This window comes from Dreissena polymorpha, chromosome 1 (assembly GCF_020536995.1).
Source record: "Dreissena polymorpha isolate Duluth1 chromosome 1, UMN_Dpol_1.0, whole genome shotgun sequence".
NCBI classification, from domain to species: Eukaryota; Metazoa; Mollusca; class Bivalvia; order Myida; family Dreissenidae; genus Dreissena; species Dreissena polymorpha.
Genome location: NC_068355.1, coordinates 130,446,919 through 130,473,239, shown reverse-complemented (window position 1 = coordinate 130,473,239; position 26,321 = coordinate 130,446,919). Strand labels below are relative to the sequence as shown.

The following is a 26,321-nucleotide window of genomic DNA, read 5'->3' as shown; positions in this document are numbered from 1 at the left end:
CAGAGGACAGCGTGCTCGACTATTCGAGTGCTTGACATTATAACGTAAGCCATCATGGGGAAATTGTTCATATTAAATAATTTATTAGACGATCTTTCAAAAATAAAAAAAGGAAAAATATTTTATTTTTTTTTTTGGGGGGGGGGGGGGCGTGGTTGAGAGGGGGTATAATGTGGGGTGTGGTCATTTATTAAAAGGTCTTTCAAAAACAAAAAAAGGAGAAAAACAAATTATTTTTTTTTTGGGGGGGGGGGGGGTTAGGGGGTGAGAGGGGGGTATAATGTGGGGTGTGGTAATTTATAAGATGATGTTTAAAAAAAAATGGGGGGGTAGGGGGTGAGAGGGGATTATAATGTGGGGTGGGGTTATTTATAAGATGTTTTAAAAAAAAATGGGGGGGGGGGGAAGGGATTCTGGGTAGGGGCATGGGGTATTGTTTGGCTGGAATCCATTGTGATATTCAGGTAAGTGTTGTTTTGTCAAAGTAATAATAAAATGTGATCATTAATAAAGAAGTTATGGCAATTTAAGCAAAATGTTCAATTATCTAAGTGTAAAAGGGGCCATAATTATGTAAACATTCTTGATACAGTGGTCTGCTCTTGTTTATAGGTTGGGGTCATGTTGATTAACAAGAATGCAAAATATAAAAGCAATATGTCAAAGGATATAGGAAATATTTGGGATAGTACGCAAACTTTGACATAGATTTATCAATAATATGCATATTCTAAGAATAAAAGGGGCAATAATTATGACAAAATGCTTGATAGAGTTGTCTGCTCTTGTATATAGGTTGGGGTGATGTTGGTAAACACGTATGCAAAATATGAAAGCAATATGTCAAGGGACAATGAAAATAAATGGGGTAGTACGAAAACTTTAACATTTGCTGCATATTCTAAGTGGAAAGGGGGCCATAATTATGACAAAATGCTTGATAAAGTTGTCTGCTCTTGTTTATAGGTTGGGGTCATGTTGGTAAACAAGTGTGCAAAATATGAAAGCAATATGTCACGGGACAATGACAGTGTTTTTTATGGCAATTTGGGGGTTGATATTCGGCCCCATTCCCCTCAAAAAAGAGTGTAATATATTATTCCCCAATTTTGTAGAAAAAATCCCCTCCAGAACTTAAAAAAAAAATAAAAATATTATTATTTTTTTTTTAGAAAGAACTGTCTTATGATAATATATCTCAAATTTATGTCATTAACAACTAACAAAGTATATAACTAAAATAAATATGATTTTGAATTATTATAAAGAGTTATATTAAATTAGTTTTTCCCAAATCAGTGGACTTTTCACATGAATTGTGTTGTTTTCCCAAAATGATCAGGAAAAGGTCTGATGTATCTATATTGTGTCAATATTTGTTGATAAAAAAACATTCCAATTTGATCTATTTTATTGATAAAAATGCTGAAATTCGCCAATGTATTGATTTAAAAAATCCCAATTAGACTCAAAATGGCTAGGAAAACTGAGACTCAGTGTGCATAAAGGCTGAACAGTCTGAAACTTATGTTGAAAATATCATTGATATATATTTTAGAAAAAGGACAGAGAAATTCAGCTGTGAATATTACATTCATACATACATGTGTATTTATATAATAAATATCATAACATATAAAAGAAATTTTTTAATTTCCCCTTTTCCAAAAAAGCGATGCGTTTTTCCCCTTTGGACGGGCCCCGCCGCCATTCCCCTATAGTTGAAAAAAAAAATACTGAATGAAAATAATTGGGGTAGTTCGAAAACTTTAACATTTGCACGCTAACGCAGACGCCGGGGTGAGTAGGATAGCTCCACTATATATATTTCATATATAATAGTCGAGCTAAAAATGGCTACATGTGAGTAACTCTAAGGGTTGAAAAAAATAAACCTCTTACACTTCAATCTAGTAAGAAAGGTCTTTAATTAAATTTAAGTGTCTAAGAGACTACAAATGCATCAAAATACGAATCTAAGTGGTAAAGTGTTAAGCTTCAATGGAGCAGTGTCAGAGTGCAAACCAGCATATCTGACATCTGCAAGCCTTTGGTACCTGCATGCAGTATCTGTCTGTCTTGTAAAGAATTTTGATATACTAGTAAATGCCCAGTTGGGGCAACCCTCTGAGGTTGCGGCTGTAAGGGTATTACACAATTATCACACAGTCACATCAAGGCATCAAAAAAGTTAACTTAATTTAAAGTTATGTGAAAGTTGTGTGAATTACCAGACAGTTTGTTTTTTGTTGTATTGATAATGTGGATTTTAAATTGAACAGAAGACATAAATATGTTGAAATTTGAATTGGATAGTATTTTATAGTGATTGTAATAGTGGAAACATGTTGTTTTTTTGTTGTGACTCTAGCGTCCAGTAAATGGTATTTATTATTTCTGATATATTGTATCAGTCATATGTGAAAGTTCCTGTCTAGAGGGGTAACAGTTTTAAGGAAAACTATTGATCAACTGAAGGTTTACTTCACAGTAAACTAAGGACAAACAAATAATTTCAGCATATTTTATTGTTTTATAATTATCGACCATTTACTTTCCAATACACACAATAAATCATGTTATTTCATATGTCAATACAAAAGTTATATCATAACATAATGAATATGAACAAAAATCATTTCAAACAATTCTGTGACTCTTTGATCAGTTTTATTTAACATGTCTTTGCTTAGAGGGTCAACTGGATTTGCTTTAAGCGTAATAATATAACAGCTGTAATACAAATTTAAAGACAAAAAGTTTATAAATTTATATTAATTAGTTTCCAAAGTTAAGATTTAATACGGTTTTCTATACCAAACTAAACAAACAAACTTAAGTAGCTTATTCCGTTGGCACTTCAATTGATTGGTAAACATCACAAGCATCAACACATTGATTTTCAATTTTTACAGCTTGTGTAATTTTCAAGAACTTAAATTAATGGCACAGGTTTTTAATATGCAAGCATTTGAAACTTGGTCTAATGTGCAAGAAAAAAGTTTTGAATGTTTTGAAGGTGTCAATTTGCTTTCAATGACCCACTTTTAATCAGAAGTATGATCAGTACCAATAACTGACGGGAATCCAGTCTCCAGAAATCTCATGTTTGTATATCGTGAAAAAAGAGAGACTGGACAGAATGTATGCTTGAAAGAGGATACCGATTCCAACTGGACAATACAGGAATATGAATTCATTTCATATTTCCACTGTGACCTTGACCTTGATGAGAGCAACATAGTTGGTGCATGATTCATGTTGTCTTTGTATGATGACCACTTGAGCCAATTTATTAGGAAATTACATGGTGCAAAACAAAGCTATTGGCTGGGCACAAACAAGTACCTTCACTCAAAACCTAAAAGGAATACCGGGTATGTAAAAAGTCAGTATCCACTGAAACCTTGAATCTAGCAAAAGTCATCTTCATATATCTCATCTCCAACAAAAATTACCTAATCCAATCGGCTTAGAGCGATCATGTGCCCATGGTGTATTTTCCATACACCCCAAGTAATTTCCATACACCCCAAGTAATTTCCATACACCCCAAGTAATAGAGTATTCGGTTGAGATATAATTGTTAGACAGTTAGGAACTGATGGTGTATGGGACATGCATCATGCATCATCAGTATTTTTATACCGTGCTCGAGCTTCGCTCTCATATGGTACTACTAATAATGATTATTTGTGCCAAAATACACAAATATTGCAAAATTCCGTAATGTCTAAAGCACATTTGCAGAAAACGATGTTGGCGAGAGCCATCTATCAAATGTTTTTGCTCAGATTAAATGGGGAAAGACAGAGTACATCATAACAGTTAATTTCAAAATCCCAATTCCTTAGTTTTTGTCACAACGTTATAGATTGGTCATTGAAATAGCAACTTTAAATGCAAAATGTACATTTAAACAAATGCTCTGTACCATATATTTTGAATTACTGCACAAACAAAAATCTAAATGTTACATGTATAGCTTTCACTTTTTCAAAGATAAAAGACCTAATATCAATAAGAATAAATTAGAATCACAAGCATCGCAAAATATAAACTTTCTCTTAAACAAGAGGGCCATAATGGCCCTCAATCGCTCACCTGACAAACCAAATACAATCCGAACCCAGATTTCATCAAGATAAACATTCTGACAAAATTTCATAAAGATTAGATGAAAACTGTGACCTCTATTGTTTACACAAGGTTTTTCTATTATTTGACCTAGTGACCTAGTTTTTGACCCATGGTGACCCAAATACAATCCCAACCCAGATTCCATCAAGATAAACATTCTGCTCAAACTTTATAAAGATTGGATGAAAACTAGGACCTCTATTGTCTACACAAGATTTTTCTATTATTTGACCTATTATGTGACCTAGTTTTTGACCGCAGATGACCCAAATACAATCCCAACCCAGATTTCATCAAGATAAACATTATGACCAAATTTCATAAAGATTGGATGAAAACTGTAACCGCTACTGTCTACACAAGGTTTTTCTATAATTTGACCTAGATTTTGACCTAGTGACCAAGTTTTTGACTCCAGATGAACCAAATAGAATCCCAACCCAGATTTCATCAAGATAAACATTCTGGCCAAATTTCATAAAGATTGGATGAAAACTGCGACCTCTATTGTCTACACAAGGTTTTTCTATTATTTGACCTATTATGTGACCTAGTTTTTGACCTAGTGACCTAGTTTTTGACCCCAGATGACCCAAATACAATCCCAACCCAGATTTCATCAAGATAAACATTATGACCAAATTTCATAATTGTAAATGCAAAACAAACAGGAAGACAACTTTAATCCATCAATCACTCAGAATGATGCATGAAAGATCATGCAAACAATAGAAACAAAAACTGTATATAATACAACATATTTCATTCAAGATACATTTAGGAATTAAAGCTACATAATTCAATTGTAGTTACATAATTCCATGGTTGAAAAGAAAAAAGGTATGGTGCATTGATGATTTACACACTTAATAAGATAGGTGCCTTGATGGTTCACACACTTAACAAGTTAAAAATAAGAAATATTGATCATTTAAATTGTTTTTTCATCTGCATTAATAAGGTATTTTAATAATGATTGAACAAATAAAAGGTTTTTGCCTGTAAGTATCAAAATGGAATGTTCCGTGCATGGTCTGTGACATATAAACAATGATCTGCAGAAGCTTTCAAATGCCTGATATAAAAATGCGTTTAAGTTTTATTTGTTGCCACATTTTGGGAAATCTTGGTTAAATGCACCACATTGGCTTATAGGAGACAACACTTTCTGCTTTTATTGTGTTTTTGCTTTAAAGGAATTATCTTGTTAACGAAAACCAGTTAACAAGATGTGTTTGTGAAACACAATGTCCCCCTATATGACGTTTGACCTTGAAGGATGACCTTGACCCTATAAAATTGCTAGCTTCAATATTGCAGAAGTTACATTACATGAGCAATTTTGACCCGTATATTTGACCTAGAAGGATGACCTTGACGTTTCACCACTCACAATGTGCAGCTCCATGAGATACACATGCATGCCAAATATCAAGTTGCTATTTTCAATATTGCAAAAGTATTCATAAAATAAGCAATTTGGGCCACATACATTTGACCTCTGACCTTGAAGGATGACCTTGACCTTTCACCACTCAAAATGTGCAGCTCCATAAGTTCCACATGCATGCCAGATATCAAGTTGCTATCTTCAATATTGCAAAAGTATTCATTAAATAAGCGATTTGGGCCACATATATTTGACCTCTGACCTTGAAGGATGACCTTGACTTTGACCTTTCACCACTCAAAATGTGCAGCTCCAAGAGATACACATGCATGCTAAATATCAATATTGCAAAAGTATTCATAAAATGAGCGATTTTGGCTACATATATTTGACCTCTGACCTTGAAGGATGACCTTGACCTTGCACCACTCAAAATGTGCAGCTCCATGAGATACACATGCATGCCAAATATCAAGTTGCTATATTCAATATAGCAAAAGTTATTGCAAAATGTTAAAGTTGGCGCAAACCAACCAACAGACCAACCAACCAACAGACAGGGCAAAAACAATATGTCCCCCACTACTATAGTGGGGGGCATAAAAAGGAAATCATTATAACTGATATAGAGCAGAATGTTGAACTTATTCTGAACTTAATAACTGGCTACAACATAAAATCATTAAATGTAACATACAACCTACATGTACACAAAGGATAACACACACATAATAAATTACATATTTAAGATATGATATCTACAAACATTTTACCCTAAAATTAAATAATTTAACACTTATTTCAAACGCTGAACCTCAAAAATAAATATTAATTGTGCAAAAGTTGTTCTTCTGTATAAATTCCGACCATTTTCGTAACAAACAAAAAATTATTTCGAGACTGGGCATACAAAAAAAGGTTCTGCTGGAATTGTGTCTATATGGAATTAATAAAAGCGAACATGCAAGTTTGTTGGTTATCTCAGATAAAAATACACAAGCGAATCAGTAATAATACATGTAATGCAAAACAGCTTTGAAGGCTAAAAAACAAATACATCCAGAAATGAACATTAAGTTGTTAACATATGTGTATACACATGTAAAAAACACCACAAATACACATCTGTTCAGTGGGTGCTCTGAACAAAATAAATCGTGCTTTCTTTACGAGACAGACAGTATATCGAGTCAAGATTTATGCATTATATGCGTATAGGAAATATATGCAAACTGATTCAACCTAACCATTGAATGCTTATCAGGGGACAGGATCAACAAGGTTCACACGGGTTTTCACAAGGGCTGTACCGAATGTTAATACAGAAGTAAATACTTTATTCTTGCAATTATCTTAAATAAATGAAAATTTTTTTTGTAGTGCATTTAAGTGCCGATAAGTGATCCTGATGAATTTCACATTTCCATAAGTAGCATAAAAATCTGTCTGCACTATTTGAAATTCTTAAGAAAAAATTGTTTTAAAAAGTTATTTGAAAAAAAAGGCACCACTTTTACATACATAAACATCTAATTGTGAACTTCTACTAAGTAACATGATCCTTCAACCTGTAATCAATGTCTTCCCATGAACCCTTTAATATAAAAATAATAGATATATGGAAGTAATATGGGAACCTTCTAATCAAATTATTAATTTTCCAGGAAAGTTGGTCATTATTCGTTTTCAGCCAGTAGCTGTTCACAGGCCTAGGCAACATTTAATTATTTGTTTTATAAAATAAAATACTAATGTCTGGATGAAACAATGGTGTAGTGGTTTAAAGTCTTCTTATGCTATTGGGAGGTTAATGAATAACTGAAATATTCTACCTAGGGCGCTCATTAGTAACAAAAATAACATTATTCATACATGGCTAAAATCTGCCCATGTGCTGGCGATTTTGCTTAGAGTTTTATTGATAAGAGGAGTAAAAAATAAACACATTATTATCAATTTAGGTAAATTCAAAAACAATATTAACATCTGCACATACATTAAAAAAACACTTACCAGACACTTAATTCTTATTATGTACAGGTCCTCAAACAAAATTGCAAAACAATGACTAAAATACCTGAATCCTCAAGACAGTTTGGGTTTTTTGATAGCAAAAATTATTAATGTGAACATCTTTAGACTGACAAAAAGTGCTGCACAATTCTTAAATAAATTTAAACAAAAAGCAAATGAAGTTAAAATCTTATCTCATATCAGACTATCAAAGGGTGAAACATTTAGAAACAAAAGCCCAAACCCATTTTTCTCCAAAGTAAAGACCAAAAACTTATATTTCTGTCTTTGTTCATCTCATCGCCACTTTGCATCTGATGTTACAAGTCTTTTTCAGCATCTAACAACATAATTCCCTGTCTCAGCAACATTTCCCCTTTGGCTTTTTAGCTTTACTTCGGCTGTCTAGTCGTATTCTGTCGGTTGGAGTGGTTTGCTCTGCAGCCTTTTTCTGTTGCTCTTTTTTTGTTTGTAAGACCAGCTTGGTTATTGAAACAAACATCTGAAAAACAATGTCAGAAAACATTTCAATAGTATCTATTATTATGAAAAAATCATAATCAAAACAGTTTCAACATCACAACAGTTTCAACATCACATCATCATGGTATCTCTCATATGATTGTTAAAACGTTTTACTCAACCCAAAATTACAAGCTTAACTAAAAGCCATATTTTTCAGCAGACCAAAACTATTTTCAATCTAAATTGAGATATCATTAGAATAAAAACTTCTGAGCAAGTTTAACTTAGATTATGCAAACAATGTGACTTCAAGAGTTATCTTAGTTTTAATATAGCCATATAAGAAAATGCTCCCTGCCCCCTGGCAGCTTTGATTTTGAAAAGACCAGCACCTTTTTTAACATGGTCCATATATCATAAGAACATGTCTTTAAATGGGGTGGAACAATTTTCCAACTCTGCCCAGATATCACAAGGACAAATGTTATAACCAAGAATTACGAAAATATGGCAATTAATGTGGCCCATAGTGTTGACAAGTTTCACAGTGTTGTTTTTTTCGTTCATTTGGGTCCGGTAGGGGGACCCATTCCCAATGGAAAAATGTATATATTTTTCCCAAATGGGACCTAAAATTTATCAAATTAAAGGTCCCCAAAAAAGAATATTTCTTTAATAACTCAAAGCATGTCATTCATCACCAAATCCACCACTATAAGTTGAACCTTAGAAAATATAATATTGAAATCACTTTTATTATCAATTTTAAAGTATTTGTGAGCATAAAACCAACATCATTAATTTCCAAATATTAGTAATAACGCTGTGATATTTCCCAATCCAAAAGGACCCAGCCCCATTCCCAAAATGGTGGGAAAAAACACTGTTATACTAAGGCCATATTAGAAAAACTGCCTCGCTACCTAGGACTGAAACCAAGTTTCATGAAGATTAGACTAAACAATATTACTTCTAGAGTATTTGCAAGGTTTCAATACAGTCATACAAGAAAAACTGCCTTGTGACCATGTTTTCTGATGGAAAAGAAGTACTTTTGAACTTGTCCCAGATATCTCGAGAGCAGATGTTCCCACTATGTTCATGAAGATTGGACAAAAAATGTGGCCTCTGGAGTGAACAAGGTAAATGTTGAGAATGCACGACAAACAACTGACAAAAAGCAATCACAAAAGCTCCTAATAGATCGGGTGAGCTAACAACTGATGTTTCTTAAACATGTTCGGCCGCTCCAAAACCTGCATGAGTTTTAATACAGTCTATTCCCAATCTGGTATATATTATCCAGAAAACGAATACAGTCAAACACAGCTATTTGAACACATTAAATTCTAATAAATTGTGATTTCACGCTTTTTCTCTATTCCTGATTTCTTTTTTTGCCAAACTTGCATGACTTTTTTATTTCAGTCAATACCAGGCATTTATAAGTAAGCCAAAAAATTAAAATGAATAGTATTTAGAACACAATTAATTCAAATAAATTGCTAATTATCATTTGTTATTTGGTCATAATATTTCTTCTTTATTTAACATACATTCACATTGTTAGTTTAAATTTCCTATTTCAAACTCATACATATATTAACAAGGGACAAAATTGTCACAAAACCAGGTTTTCATTGTGAAAAAAAATCTGATAAAGGGAGACAACTCAAACTGAACTTTTGAAATGAACAAACAAAATTAACCCCCTTTGTAAGTTTGTTTTAAAATAAATCTATTTTTAGTCGTGGCGACCTTGACATTGGAGATATTGACGTGATTCTTTCGTGCGACACACCGTCCCATGATGGTGAACAAATGTGCCAAATGATTTTAAAATCTCATAATGAATGACATAGTTATAGCCCAGACAAGCTCATTTATGGCTATTTTTTACCTTTGAACTCAAAGTGTGACCTCGACCTTGGAGATATTGACGTAATTTTTTCGCGCGACACACCGTCTAATGATGGTTAACAAATGTGCCAAATGATTTTAAAATCTCACAATGAACGACAAAGTTATGGCCCGGACAAGCTTGTTCCGCCAGCCCGCCAGCCAGCCAGCCAGCCCGCCCGCATTCGCCAATCTAATAACCAGTTTTTTCCTTCGGAAAACCTGGTTTAAAACTTAGATAACACATGAAACGAATGGTCTATGGACCAACCGTTCAACAGAAAGATGCAAATCAATATACACGAATATAGTGTCAACAAGCCAATTCGTTGAATTGATATCCCCTGCCAATATGCTTCTGAACACAAAAGTGTTATATTTGACACTAAAAAAGCATTTTTTTAAGATACAAAGGGCCATAATTCCGTTATTAACAGATGGTGCACAATGCCATTTCGCGTGCATCATCCTTTTATCCATATAGATACTCATACCAAGTTTCAATGAAATCCGCCAAAGCACTTCCAAGATATGGCTCCGGACACAAAAGTGCCGGACGGACGGACGGAAAGACGGACGGACGGAATGACGGACGGACGGAATGACGGACGGACGGAATGACGGACAACGCTAAACCAATATCCCTCCGCCTATGGCGGGGGATAATAATGTCCGCACAGGCTAATCAGTTACGACACTTTCCGCCTAAACTGGATTTTTGCTTAGAAAAGACTTCATTTAAACGAAAAATGTCATAAAAACAGAAAGTGTCATCCCTAATTAGCCTGTTCGGACTGCACAGGCTAATCTGGGATGACACTTTACACACATGCATTATGCCCAGTTTTCTCAGAACACGACTCATTTAATAAATTTACTATCAGACAACTTTTAAATTGCTCACCTCCTCCACATTTTTGTTCTCTTTGGCACTGGTTTCAAAGAGCTGTATGCCCATTTGATCAGCAAACTTCTGTGCATCAGAAGTGACAACCACTTTCCTGTCAGGGTCGTCGTCCTTGTTACCCACTGAAACCATTTAAAACAAACAATGTACAGTGAGCCCGTAATTTTTGAATAGCCTCATTGTGGGAACACTGGTTTTGTCTGAAAGGCTTATCAGGGAGGACACCTGCCACGTAGACTGGATTCTTGCATAGAATAGAAGAGACCTCCTTGGAACAATTCCATAAAAAGGGGAAAGTGTAGTTCCCGATAAGCCTATGCTTACTGCACAGGCTAATCTGGTGTGACTCTTTGAGCACATGCATTAAGCAAGGCTCTGTAGTTTTAACACATACATTATTGAGAGGAAACACATTTTTTTCATCAACACAAATAACATGCTGTTTTCGAAGAAATTTCTTACGAATGAGTTTGCAAACATTCTGAATCCAAAACTTAAACTGTCTTACAGTGTTTAACATTTATAAATGAGCTCGTAGATATATCCATACAGTATAGCTCCATATATTTCTCTGCATCCATATAGAGTAATGTTCTGCCGAGTAGGAATTATTTCAGCTACTGAGAACAATCAATCTTTTTTGACTTTATGGAGGACAGGGTAGCTGTTGACTAGACAGCGCATATACCCAGGTTTGTCTAGATCTACACACACCTTGGCCGCATATGGTATAATTCCAATTTCCGCGAGACCAGGTTCGAATCAACAAGTCTTCTATACTTATCATTTATTCTTGCTTCTATACTTATCATTTATTCTTGGCAAGCCTGATGCTACCATTCTTCTAAGCAGTACATGATACCGTTTATCTTTATACATGGATCTCTATGTATACATTGGCCTATATTGACAATTTAGTAAAATGAAGGGCCATAATTTCAGAACATAGTACACTTAACTTAACACATATTTCTAGTCATGCCCTGCCATCACATAAATAACAAATTTAGAACATTATATACAGTTATTATATCCAATACAAGAACCTAGCCTTACCTAATATGAGATATACAACATCACAATTTGTCTTAATTTTGTTAAGCCATCTTTTCACATTTGCGAAGGATTCTCCAGATATTTAGGATATTATATGCAGTTAGCTGACCCAATTTTAGTACATAGCCGTATTTAGTATTCAATTTAAAACCTCACAACTTGTGTCTATTTTGTAAAGCCATCTCTTCAAAATAGTGAAGGATTATCCACATATAAGAATTCTCCACATATTTAGAACATACATGTAACCCACTTTAAGTGAAAACACCTATTATTTTATTAAATTAGTCAACATATGTGTCAATTTTGTTAAGCCATCTTTTTACTTTAGCCAAGAATTCTCCCCATATTTAGAACATTAAATACAGCTATCTTACCCAATTTAAGTACACACCCTTAACTAGTGTTAGATTTACTTCTCAAAATGTATGTCTATTTATTTTTTTGAAGGATTCTCCACATATTTAGAACCTTTTATACCGTAAGTTACCCAATATAAGTACATAGCCTTACATAGTCTCACCTAGTATTCGATTTACAACGTCACAATTTGTGTCTATTTCATGAAGCCATCTTTTCACATTGGCAAAGGATTCCCCACTGCAGACATCATAGACCACTACCACGCCATGGGTGCCTCGGTAGTATCTGCAAACAGACACCAAGTGTTCAAATGGTTACAAACAGTTATTTTAATGAGCCTTGTTCTGTTAAAATAGGCTTAAAGCACAAGGGCACAGGCTTATCAGGGATGACCTTTACTGATTAGATTAGATTTTCATTTAAAAGAGACTTCCTATAAACAAAAATGTCCACTTAAGCAGAATGTGTCATCCCTGATCAGCCTGTGTGGACCACACAGGCTAATCTGGACGAAAGAATTTGCACATGTATCAAGCCAAGCTTTCCTAGAACCACCATAAAATATGAAAACTTCATTTTTGATTGTATTTTAAGTGTCATAACTTAAAATAAAGTACATGTTATTTAAAACAAGAGCTGTCAGAGGACAGCGCGCTCGACTATTCGAGTGCTTGACAGTATAATGTAAGCCATCATGGGGAAATTGTTCAAATTATTCAATAAGGTCAAGGTAATAGATCAGGTATATTTTCCACAATCTATTGAACATTTGTAAAGACATAAAACAAACTAATAAGATTTTATTTCAAGTTTGATTGCAATAGCTTGGGTGGGAAGTTTGGATGGTCCTTCAAAAATAAAGTAATTAAAAATTTATTTTGTAATCATGTTTAAAAAATATATATTTGTTTTGGGATGGGTAGGGGGGGGTTGAGAGGGGGTTTAATGTGGGGTGTGGTAATTTATTAGATGATGTATCAAAAATAAAACAAGGGCTGTTTATAAAACATGCATGCCCCCCTATATGGGCTATAAGTTGTAGTAGCAGCCATTGTGTGAATACGTTTTTTGTCACTGTGGTGGTGGTGTAGTAGTAGTAGTAGTAGTAGTAGTAGTAGTAGTAGTAGTAGTAGTAGTAGTAGTAGTAGGTAGTAGTAGGTAGTAGTAGTAGTAGGTAGTAGTAGTAGTAGCAGAGTAGTAGTAGTAGTAGTAGTAGTAGTAGTAGTAGTAGTAGTAGTAGTAGTAGTAGTAGTAGTAGTAGTAGTAGTAGTAATAGTAGAAGTAGTAGTAGCAGCCGCAGCAGCAGCAGCAGCAGCAGTAGTAGTAGTAGTAGTAGTAGTAGCAGTAGTAGTATGCATTACAAAAATGCAGTTAGCCTTACATTTGGTAAAATTTAAATATATTACAAGGGAGGCAAATGCTGTAACAATAAATTTAAACTTATTGCATTTGTTTCCCCTGTATATAAGAAATATATAATAGTGTATTACCTCCCCTGTCCTGCTTATATTTATATTAATCAACAAAATTAAACATTAACACAATATTTAATATACAAAATATACAAAAAAATCTCATATTCTGATAATATTTTTACTGATCCACTGTATTTTACTAAAAGGATGATGTTTCATTGGACTGATAATTATAGATTTAGGATTACAGACCAGTTGCTTCAGTAATATTGTTCAGAGTGTGCCCTGTTGGCCGCGTATGCATTCTTGAGTTATCATTCAAAAACCATTTTACTATTTCGAGTCACCGTGACCTTGACCTTTGACCTAGTGACCTCAAAATCGATAGGGGTCATCTGCAAGTCATGATCAATGTACCTATGAAGTTTCATGATCCTAGGCCCAAGCGTTCTTGAGTTATCGTATGACAACCACCTGGTGGACGGACCGACCGACATGAGCAAAGCAATATACTCCCTCTTCTTCGCAGGGGGGCATAAAAAGGAAAGAAAACATAAAAAATTAAAATTTGGGGAGGGGGGGGGGGGGGGGGGTAGAGGGATGAGAGGGGGGTATAATGTGGGGTGGGGTAATTTATTAGATGATAATTCCAAAATTAAAAAAGGAAAAAGTAAAAAAAAAAAATGGGGGGGGGGGCAGGGATTCTGGGTTGGGGCGTGGGGTATTGTTTGGGTGGAATCCATTGTGGTATTCAGGTAAGTGTTGTTTTGTCAAAGTATTAATAAAATCAATAAAATCTGATCATAAATAAAGAAGTTATGGCAATTTATCTAAAGTAATATGCATATTATAAGTTAAAAAAGGGGCCATAATTCTTACAAAATGCTTGATACAGTTGTCTGCTCTTGTTTATAGATTAGGGTCATGTTGGTAAAGAAGTTTGCAAAATATGAAAGCAATATGTCAAGGGACAATGAAAATATTTGAGGTGGTACGCAAACTTTAACATTGAGTTATCAATAATATGCATACTGTAAGTGAAAAAAGGGCCATAATTCTTACAAAATGCTTGATATAGTTGTCTGCTTTTGTTTACAGGTTAGGGTCATGTTGGTAAAGAAGTATGCAAAATATTAAAGCAATATGTCAAGGGACAATGAAAATATTTGGGGTGGTACGCAAACTTTAACAATTGCACGCTAACTGGAACGCTAACGCCGGGGTGAGAAGGAAAGCTCCACTATATATATATTTCATATGTATTAGTTGAGCTAAAAAGTGTTTTGCCAAAAATTAAGAAAAGAATAAATGAACTCACAACAACAATCTTAGAACCTTTTGTTTAACATTTATTGATTTTTTTGCTGTTTGTCAACAACATTTCAGTAATACGGAGGTTGTCAGTTTATCGGGGAGAACAGCCGTAGAAAGGATCACGAATGATCCTCACACAAATTATGTTGTTGGATCAGGAATCAAACAAACAAACCTCCCATTTGTAGTCAAGATACTGATGAGCAGCAAGCTGCTTAAAATTTGAACAGACTTTGAGTTACTTGGAGGCTGTTCTGTTTTTATGCTGGTTGCAAATAGCAGTTTTCACTATGCTTCTGAGCAGGAGAGGGTTAAAGCGGGTATATACGATTTTTTATATGTGCTTAATTGTAATATATTGATAAAATATGTTACAATAACACAAAATAGGCAAGACAAATTATACATTAAAGCCGAATTTCATAAAATGCAGCAAAGACAAAATAGCGCCCCGAGCCGATAGCATTCGTCTTTGTATTAGGATTGGAGATAGTGTTCGTGTGTCGTTTGAATAGATATCGTTGCAGGAATTCAAATAAACCGTTAAACTAAGTTAAGATGCACATCATACATGTATGGTATACATGCTGGCGAATTCGGCTGTACAGCCGTTTTCAATTTCAGAATTAAATATCTGGCTTATTTCGCATTTTTCGACACATGTTCTTCTTAACTTTAATTTAAATTTATATTGAAATATATATATAATAAGTTTTATACACAGTTTATATAAATTCATAAATATTTGACAAAATCGTATATACCCGCTTTAAGATCTGTGAGATTTATTGAAAATTAGCTACTTACGTGGAAGTTATAGTTCTAAATCTCTCTTGGCCTGCCGTGTCCCAAATTTGCAACTTTACTTTCTCGCCATTCACGTCTATAGTCCTTATTTTGAAATCCACACCTATAGTAGTGATGTATGTACCTGAAAGAAAACAAGATTTAATAACATAACAAAATCATCACAAGCCTTGAACTGAATTAACTGGGCTTAATACATGTGCTTATGTTGTTGTCCCAGATAAGCATGTGTAATTTGCACAGGCTAATCAGGGATGACACTCTGCCTAAACTGGTTGTTTATTTAGAAGAGACTTCCTTTAAAGGAAAAACTTAATAAAAGGGGAATGTGTCCTAAAAGATTAGCCTGTGCGAACTAATCTGGGACAACACTTTATGCATATGCATCAAGCCCAGTCTTCCCTGAACAAGTCTTATATGATTTCATATTACAGCTAGATATTTGTTCCTAACTTGGATTTTGTTAGGATTTCCTATTAACATTATTACAGCTAGATAATTGTTCCTAACTTGGATTTTGTTAGGATTTCTTATTAACATTGTTCCTGTACTGAAATGATATTCCATGATCCATCCTTAATATATTTGCTTGGCTTATTTGTATGTATTTCTTTTGACCTTGCAGTCAAGGATAACCCATGAAAGTGCAAGCACTTATTCCCAATGGGGTCCTTTGGTTTTGCTGAAGAGACAGCAAGCAAAAGAGACAGTATTGAGATACAAGGAATCCAGGTGCGATACCCTAGTTCTTTTTGAATAGATCCCTTCGTTCTTTTACGTGCTCAGTGTAAAGCACCGATACAGGCGAGAATTACCTGGGTTTCATACCAGTACCATTGCCCCAGAAAAGCTGCGTATCTGCGTCTTTCACCCTATTAAAATATTTAAAAACATAAAGAAATACAATATAATGCGTATTGAAAACGCAACCAATTTGACATTTACGCCAACTCTTCAAATTTAATGCGTACAATACAATAGCTTGATCAAAAATAAAGCGTCTGACCAAATTATTTACGAAGACATATATGCGTTTTCAATTTGACTTAATCTGTCGATGATTGTCCATGTATTTGTAAAGCCTCTGTACTTACAGTTTCTAATACAATGCGAAATAACAATGCCTAAAAGAGGTCGAAAGCTGTCCGCAATTGTTGCGCCAAAATATTAGTCTATATGTTTGACAGTTACACAGATGTCAGTTAACATCAGTTTTTTTTTAAAGTTTATTTTATGGACAGTTTCAAGGATTAAAGATGTTATGAAACAACACTTTATTAAAGTTAATTATAATAGTTTACAGTTTTATTGAATCAATACAAGTGTGCAGCTTCAACAGAAGTAAAGCAGCAATGATTTTAAGGTATGCAATTTTATAACTCATTTCACCCTATTTCAAGAATGTAATCACCCTATTTTTCAAAATCAATGGGTGAAAACCCTATTTCCCAAATAATTATCTGGGGCACTGCAGTACATCTCGAGTTGGGTGGGAAACACTTGAAGCCAGGGCTATAGATAAAATGTAACAAGCGTATGTGCGTTATTACGCAATTAAAATAACCTAAAACGCAATGAAATCCAAAATCAAGCGTACAAAAACGCAAAATTTTATAAATTTAAAAACGTAATTCCTGTATAAAACCTTGCATCACAAAACGCAATTCTTACAAACACTTTTAGACTGGTTATTTCTAGTACAAAAATGTACCAAATAGTTTATATGCCGTCCTATAAAGAAAAGAAGGCAGTTTTTCCAGCGGTTATCAATCTTTGGGGTAAATTACTGTAATTATTCGTAGACCCTTCCAATTTCTACTTTCATTTTGGTAAAATATCAAAATGGCCACTTGTGGCCGTAGAAAGAGAATCCTCACACAAACAAACACATTAGACAGGTATTTACGCCAGAATATTGGGGAAACCGAAAGCTTCTGTGCTGCTTTGCTGAACGATCTGTTGCAAGATGTGATCATTTCTCCTGAGAATTTAGTTTGCCTGTTATTATCGGAGATTTTGAACGAGGTTGTTTAACCCAAAAAACACGTTATGGGGAGTGCAAGTGAACAAACTTTAATAGAGTGGTGAAACAAACACCCTTGGCTGGTGATGGATATGGAAAGTGGAGTTATGAAATGTACATTATGCACAAACATGAAAAGTAAATTAAAACTAGTTGCTACAAATGTTGATTTATTGTTCACATGCACACAATAATATAGTTATCTTAGTAGATTTTTATCATATTGTATATGTCATTCCCTAAATTACCCAGTTGAGTTATAAAACTGGGGGTAAAAAACCCAATAAAGCTCGAAAGTAGGGGGTAATTTTTTTTGCTAAAACTCTATTGAACATACAAAAACCCTATTGTTGTCAAAACAGGGTTTGAAAAACCCAATAACCCTAAAAATTATCTATAGCCCTGCTTGAAGCATTTCTGAAATTTCCAGTGCCCTGGCCATGGAATTGAACAAGGGACCACTGGAATAGTAGACCAGTGTGTTACCACTCGACCACCGCACCACCCCTATTTGGAACAAGGCATATTTGTTTGTATTAATGTCGAGTTGAAAGATAAACAATTGGGCCATGATGGTATTAATTGCTTACCCAAGTACTGGCAGCGATGACAAGAAGAGATGGTCACATTCATGATAAAAAATACCCCCAAAACAAGATGATACTATTAAGAAATGTTGGCCCTTTTGGCATGACCAGTTTTAATCACTGGGACATGGTTTTAAAGAATTGTGTACAGGACCAATCTGCACTGTAATATATAAATTAGCACTGTTGTTTCAGATGAAAAGAAAAACATTTAGTTTGCTTTTATTATTCCATACGTCAGATAATATCAGCAAAATCTATTTGGAAAAAGTAATACATCAACAAAAACAGTTTAACTTCAATGATATTTCAATCCTCACCTGTAAACATGGTATATCAGGAGTTCACTCAAATCTCTACAAATAACATTATTATAACAGTATACACAGAAGATGCCAGAATTTACTTGTCAGTTCATTCTGGCTATTCAGTTCTACCAAAATGCCATAACCACAAATGCTAGGGTTAAACAAAAAAATCAATGCTTTTAAATGAGACAAGAGAACAATTGTTTGTAAACTTAACCTTAAGAACAGTTTTTATGTCTTGCCCATATTTCTTATCACAACAGCTGATTATTCATTTCTGCCAATTGGAACAACTTGAGTTGTACTGATGAGATTTGGTCCAAAAAAATTCCTTCCCGAAAGTGTATTGTTATAAACCAGTTGATGAGTTACGTCACGCGCACCTGCAAATATTAGACTCCGCCCACTGGTTGGCAAAAAGAAATGGAATTCATATTAGCGCATATAGAGAAGGTTGACATAATTATCGAATTATTGATAACAATGCACTATATCAAATATAATTGCGTAAAATAAATTAATATATAGATTTATTTATCATAGAACGCTAGATTGATATCACTCCTTATTACTAGTAAAGAGATCTCAATATACACGCAAAGACAGCTCAATAAGCAGTTCTTGTTTGTCATATGTATTCTAAACTTCACGATATTGTCATTCAATGGAAACGAAACGATAATTCATTCATTGGAAAATAAAATTACTTAACTATTTTAAAATTGTAATGCATTCCGCTTTTAGTGCTTCGTTTTATAATTGATCCAATGCACTTCATACAGTTACACTGTTGATCAATTATGAACAATCACAATATTTACACCAAATATAATTATAATCAAATTAATGTATGTTTGATTATCTGTGAAATATCATCTATTAAAATCTTACTATCACAAAGAATACTCTAATTTATTGTTTTGTTTTGTGGGATTGCCAGTTTTTAGTCTTCTGACCACGTTTACTCTGTTAATAACTAATTTGTATTTTTATAAAGAAGGAAATTATATTTATGAATATACATATAAATTTTATTGGTACTAAATATTATATTTTTGCACTATTATTTAAGAGTTTTAATAGTTATTTCGGATTTTTGTATCGTTTTATCGACTAAACAAAAGATATTTATACATGTTTTACGTTACTGTAACCAGTGTTTTTTGCCAATCAGTCAGTGCGCATGGGCGGAAAATCCTGAATGTAAACAATAACATTCAACTACATACACAATAACATACACAAAATATGCAACTTTGGTTAAGACTGGATTAAAGTTTGGTTAGGATTGAATAAAAGTTATGTCTCTATGACAACAGGACAAATGTAGTACTATTGTGCAGACAGATGCTTGATGGATGGATGAAGAGGCCCCATTTACAACCTTTGATTATAATGAAAACATTAGAGCTTACCAGAAAATGTGTTGTCTGAAAATCTCAGAAGAAGACTGCTTTTCCCAACTCCTGAAAATAAATACATTGCTGCCATTAAATACCATAGTTGATCACATAAACGTTACACAGTCACAAGATCAATACATATATGTCTTGCATAAACTTTAAAAAAGTTGCATCAGATTTGAAATAAAATATATCTGCCATGTATAAAGTCACAATGTCTGAGGTATTAAATCAAGGATCATATTATAATTGGTTTTGATTTTTTATAAAATTGTCCAATCACTATGAAAACGAACACAATCCCCCTTATTGTTTTCACATAACATACGTTTTATGACTCATACATGTGATCCTCGGCAATCTTTGATGCTTTAATGAACCCAGTAGTGGCACAATCAGTTGATAATTTAACTGGTTTTGTCAAAATGTGTTGCCTTTAATATGCCACAAACCTATTGATTTCTACAAAGAGAAAATTCACATTGTGCAATCTACAGAGTGGGAATTGAGGGTCTTAATACCATGGTATAAATAGCACAAATCAATTTGAATATTCATTTTAATGCATTTTGGCTGGAAATCTTCAGATTCAAAGTTTATTTTCTTTTTTCACTTGCAGATATTGCAGTTTTAAATGAAATAGACGAAATAGTTCTTTCCTCATTGGATTTTTTTCAGACGTCCATTTTGAATATTTTACTATTTCCTTAATTGGGAAAGAATCTTTTGTGGGTACTTTACAAAGAAGGAAAAAACGCGCTAATGATGTGCTTGATTTTCCAATAATACTTGGCACAGGTTTATTGCATTAATTATCCTGTTACTTTTGAATACAAAATAAACATAATTGGCATATTTTAAGGTTTAGTTAATATTGCCACCTTCCTGAGAACTTGAGTCACATCATTCTCTGGGCAGTAATGTTTGTTTAGTATAACTGTTAGTTGACTGATTTATATATTGATTTTTAACATAACTTACATGAAAACAAGGCACTTTTATCTATCTATCTATCTATCTATCTATCTATCTATCTATCTATCTATCTATCTATCTATCTATCTATCTATCATCTATCTATCTATCTATCTATCTGTCTATCTATCTATCTATCTATCTATCTATCTATCTATCTATCTATCTATCTATCTATCTATCTATCTATCTATCTATCTGTCTATACTGTCTAACTCCCCTTGCGGGTATTATTGACAGGTGCGCAGTCAGTGCAAGATAAAAGTGTTAACCCTTTCCCTGATAGACCTCTTATCTGATCTGCCACTCCAGGTCGGTGTACGGACATTAGCCCTCTAGGACATTAGCCCCTAGGACAAAAGCCCCTTCGAAAAAGTGCACGCTTGGACATTAGCCCCCAGGTGTTTTAAAACGTTCAAAACTTTTTTAAGTAAGCATTTTTATTCCATTTTTTTAATTTCACATGTAAATACAAACAATATATAGCTTGTACCACAACATACATTTTAGTGTGTGTTTTTTCACAATTTCTTTACTATTTTTTTCTTTGGACTCTATTTATTTTGCAAACATTTTGCTATCTGACACCATCCAGAAGTCTAAAATTACCTTATAATTAGAAACATAAGTAACATAATGTGTTGTTTTTGCTGTTTAAAAAAAAAAACAACCATTAATTCGATTAATTAAAAAAAAAAGATGTAATTTAATACCTAAAAAATGAATGTAAAAATAGGTAGGGGCTAATGTCCTAAGGCGCAAATGTCCAAAGGGGCTAATGTCCTAGGGGCTAATGTCCCAGTGCTAATGTCCTACACTCCTCCAGGCCAATACCAGTCCTGCTGTTCTGATAACAGTGACTCCATATACAGCTGATAAGCCTGACTACACCATCTCAATAGGGTTATTGGGAAAATAATGGAAACATTCTCAACTGTTACACCTGTCTTGTTTAGGCTTAATTTTCACTTAGTTCCTTGCATTTTACATCATTTGTGTCAATGTAAATATTGTAGAGAAATAAATTCTCATTCCAACCATATAAATTTTAAGTCTGTATTCTAATAAATAATACGAGGATATAAGTTAAAACAAGTAATACAAGCGTATGCGAATGCAACAAGAAATGCAGTGAGAACCCCACCTTAAAATATTTAATTGTAACTTTAGGCGATTAATCTTTTGATTTGTCGGCATTTTGCTTTATTTCAGACTCCATGCAGTTTTAAGATCATAATCTCTGTGCTTTATTACCGAAACTCGTTGGTTTCTGAACACATGTGCTACTGAAAATAGCCACCCGGATTGTGTTTTATGGCCCAAACAAGCACAAAGTGTCTAGGACCCGTGTTTTTTATCCCTAAATGTTAGATAAGCACGTGTACTATTAAATATTATGTTGGTCAGTACAAAAGGCTTACTGGAAAGCGCCGACATCGTATTTGTTTTATTGCCCAATCAAGCACCAAAAATCCAATATCCTGTGTATTACCAAACACAAACTTTAGATTAGCACGTGTCGTCTGTCAAAACAAGTATTATACATGTCAGTTAACATTGAAGTAATTCTCGTGAATGATCTCGGAAAGGGGACTTGCTTTAAACATTTACCATTAAGATATTTTTTTTTTTCATAAGATTTGCTTAAAACAAATGAGAACCAAAGAAACATACACAGACAACACGAAATATAAATAATTATAACAAATTAAATAAAAAAACGGTTTATTTTCAAAAAATCGCTTTTACTTTCTCCCAATTTCCAGAAAATAACTTATACATGATGCATGAAATCTAAATATAGATTACGCTGTTAATTGGTCGTTGTAAAAGAATATGAACTGTACACGGCACTTTGTGTGCAATCAGATACAGTACAATAATTGTTGCAATATTGAACGAACTAAAAGATGATAATGATACAGCGTTTTTGACTTTTATTTTATTCAGGAAAATGTCAAAATCATTTGCGAGATACCCCGATACTTAAATGGAAATTCACTACGAAGCTTTTACGTTGTCGTCTGCGCTACGCAGTTTTTGTGTATAAATAAATACACCCACGCCTATTTTCACGCTCTTTTTGTCCAAACAAAGACCTGACACGAAAATATCATGGGCATATACATGTATTTATTTCTGGCTACAATTTGTAACAGAACATTAACTGTACACGATGCGCCCACACCACATTATGTTTTTTACGCTAGTTTGAATACCATTGTCCCGATTGGACACCTATTTCATCAAATCTTTAAATATAGAAACATATGCCGAAATTTATTTGATTCTTTAGAAAAATGTCGGATGTTTGTGTTAATGAGTTTTCTTGAGCACTTTTTTAGTCAATATCAATCAGAATTTGCATTTGAAAATGGACATTGGGAATATACGGGATTATCGGGTAATGGATAGAGATGGAAAAATTTGCATGTATGCAGTAAAAGATAGAGACAGTAATAAACGCATGTATCGGGGAATCGATAGACTCGGGATTATACGCATCTATCAGGGAAAGGGTTAAAAGTGAATAAGTGAGAAAGATAAAAGTATGTTCGATGAATCATGCATGGTGAAGTGATTTAAAGTTAAAGCTGATAAAAACATGTCTCTCGGAGTTCAAGGGGCAGAAGGGGAAAGCAGGGACCGCTTAAACCCTTCAAGATCAGGATGTAATACTGTAGTGGCAGGGAGGTTGTTCCACATCACAATAGCACTTGGGATAAATGAAAACTTATAATAATTTGCAGTGATATGGATCACTCTGAAAGAGAGGGGGTGCATGTGACGAGTGAATCTGGTGGGTCGCTCGATATATGATGGTAGCGGCAAGGCTACTAAACCTTGAACAATTTTGAAAAAGATTATTAATTTAGTGTCATTTCGTCTGTCTTGTAGGGTCTGCCAACCAAGTTCCTGTTGCATGGAGGTGACACTGTCATATGGAGAATAATTATGCTTGACCCAGCGGACTGCTCGACGCTGTACTTTTTCAATTTTTTGTATATTTTGTAAAGTGTGAGGACTCCATACGGAAGAAGCATATTCAACCTATCAACTAGTTAAACTAGTGTGTGACACATCTAGTTTAAAGATAAAGTTGTCATGCGTTCACTATAATGGTGATTTACGTAGACGAATACGTCATTTCTATCACTGTACCTTAATGCGTGCAGGTATTGGGATCAAAACCATCTTACCATGGAAGGTGAGTGAATTTAACGACTGTCACTCACAGTGACAGTTTACTTTTTATTGGTTTGTAATTATAAATTGTATGGTGAGATGGCCTAACTAGTACCTACCGCTGTCTCCAATAATTAACAGTTTAAACAAGTGATCATATTCTCGTGCCATCGTTTTATTTGAACTGTCATGTAAACAGAAAACAATTTCAGGAAGTTTCACTTCGATTTGAACCGGAAATGAGGCGGAATACTTAAACGCATGCGTAATGGGTACACAGCTTCTTTTTGGCCACAAAACACTAAATATCCTTCAATCAGAGTCTTGACGATCCTCGTGGATCAACCGAGTTGTAGCACTCGTCAGTCTTCTTGGTTACAGAAGATCAGATAAGATAAGATTTATTTTGAGTCGGCAAGACATAAATAGACAACATACCGGTAAGCCATTAAGGCTTTTGAACCGACTATATAAACATGTGTATAAATGTAACATACACTTTACATGTATGTTACAGTTATAAGTAAATTCCCAGCACCATTCTTAAAGCAAGCACTACTACTTGACGAAATTGGTGCCTCTTATGTCCCTGAGCCATCTAGTGAGGACAGCCACCCTCCAAACTCGACTACATATATAGATAGAAACAATCTTAGAATACTCGTCATAAACTTTCAAAGTGTCCTGAACAAGAAAACAGAACTCTATTATATCATATCGAGCTGTGCACCCGATTTAATCATAGGCTCGGAAACCCACACTGACAGTGAATATTTCAATTCAGAAATTCTACCGCCTAAGATACCAGCTGAACATAAATACCAAATATTTAGGAGAGATAGGAAAGAACTTATCGACACTTTAGGCGGTGGAGGCGTCATGATCATGGGGGGAGGTATAAAACCCGGCAATGTCCGGAAAACCCGAAAATCTTTTAGGTAAAACCCGATATAATGGTACTGTTGGAAAGAAGAACCTCCAAAGCTTCTAACGATGTAAACATATTGTATGGCATGTCAGGGTCGGTCTGTAAATCGCGGTCAAAGTCGGTCTATTTTTTGTGTTTTTTTTTCCAACACAAAAAATGCCTAATGGAAAACTCGGAAAAGGTAAAAGTGGTAATAAAACGTTATTATTAATTCGATATTAATTATAATGGTACCTTTGTAAAGAGGATCCTTTAACGTTTCTAACGATGTAAAAATATTGTTTGTCGGTATCAGATTCTGGCTTTGAATCGCGGCCAAACTTGACCGATCGATTCCGTTTTTTTTTACACAAAACAATGTCTTGAGGAAAACCCGGAAAAGATAAAATTGGTTATAAAAGCATCATTTTTCCAACCCACCATACATTATTTGGTACCATTGTAATGGTGTTCCTCCACCGTTTTTAAATATATAAAAATATATTGTGACAATTGCATAACATTACTTCTTATTGCGACCGAAGTTGGTGTATATTTTTATATTCTTTATTATGACAAGCTGTGTTTTAAGTAAAACCCGGATATGATAAAAATGACTATAAAAGTATTATTATTCATTCGTTGTAAAGAGGATCCTCTACGGTTTCTGAACTATGTAAAATATCAGATTACCACTTATATAAGCGTCCAAAGTTGACTCAAAAATTTATGATTTCAAATGCCTACCTAAATATATTTTCCGTAAAGTCCGGAAAAGATAAAAGTGATTATAAAAGATATATAATTCTTTCCATATTAATTATAATGGTATCCTAGTAGAGAGGCCCTCTAAGGTGTGTAATACATGTAACAATAATGTTTTACAATATCAAATTAGCACTCTTGTTAGCGTCCAAAGTTGGTATAAGTTCTATGATTTCTAATGCTTAATTATGTTTTGCGTAAAATTCGGAAAAATAAAAGTGATTATAAAAGCAATATTTTTCTAACGAATTGAATACAAATAATATGGTTGTAAAGGAAATTTTATGACGTCTTAAAATATGCAAAAAGATTTTTCAATATCAGATGTGCGCTGTAGGTTAGTATAAGTTCTTTGATTTCCTTACCAAATTATGATATTTTCTGTTTGGAAGGTACAG

At 34.0% G+C, this 26,321-nt stretch overlaps 2 protein-coding genes across 4 annotated transcripts in view; both read right to left on the bottom strand.

The window, feature by feature from the left end:
• Positions 1-26,321, bottom strand: part of LOC127849744 (PHD finger protein 12-like) — a 302,244-nt gene that overhangs the window by 33,972 nt on the left and 241,951 nt on the right. The window lies entirely within an intron of this gene.
• Positions 2,511-24,521, bottom strand: LOC127849883 (ras-related protein Rab-35-like). 3 transcript variants are annotated; one of them, XR_008034966.1, is made up of 7 exons: positions 24,371-24,521; positions 20,103-20,153; positions 15,770-15,893; positions 12,394-12,518; positions 10,812-10,936; positions 4,643-8,045; positions 2,511-4,336 (listed from the first exon to the last, which is right to left on the bottom strand). XR_008034966.1 is itself a non-coding variant. In XM_052382636.1 (6 exons), exons 1-6 carry the CDS (start codon positions 24,420-24,422, stop codon positions 7,905-7,907), a joined length of 618 nt encoding a protein of 205 aa, XP_052238596.1. In that variant the 5' UTR covers positions 24,423-24,521; the 3' UTR covers positions 2,511-7,904. The 3 variants fall into 3 exon arrangements, 1 of the variants encoding a protein (XP_052238596.1); XR_008034965.1 differs by having other exon boundaries at positions 2,511-4,384; positions 4,711-8,045; XM_052382636.1 differs by having other exon boundaries at positions 2,511-8,045.

What these genes read in the sequence shown, in the direction of transcription:
- LOC127849883 (XM_052382636.1), bottom strand. Translation starts at nt 24,422, where the DNA reads ATGGCACGAGAATATGATCACTTGTTTAAACTGTTAATTATTGGAGAC. An exon ending in TTCAGACAACACATTTTCTG is followed by an intron (nt 15,894 to 20,102) that starts GTAAGCTCTAAT and finishes GTTTTCTTTCAG; the next exon opens with GTACATACATCACTACTATA. An exon ending in CGTTGTAAATCGAATACTAG is followed by an intron (nt 10,937 to 12,393) that starts GTGAGACTATGT and finishes AAATGGTTTCAG; the next exon opens with TGGGTAACAAGGACGACGAC.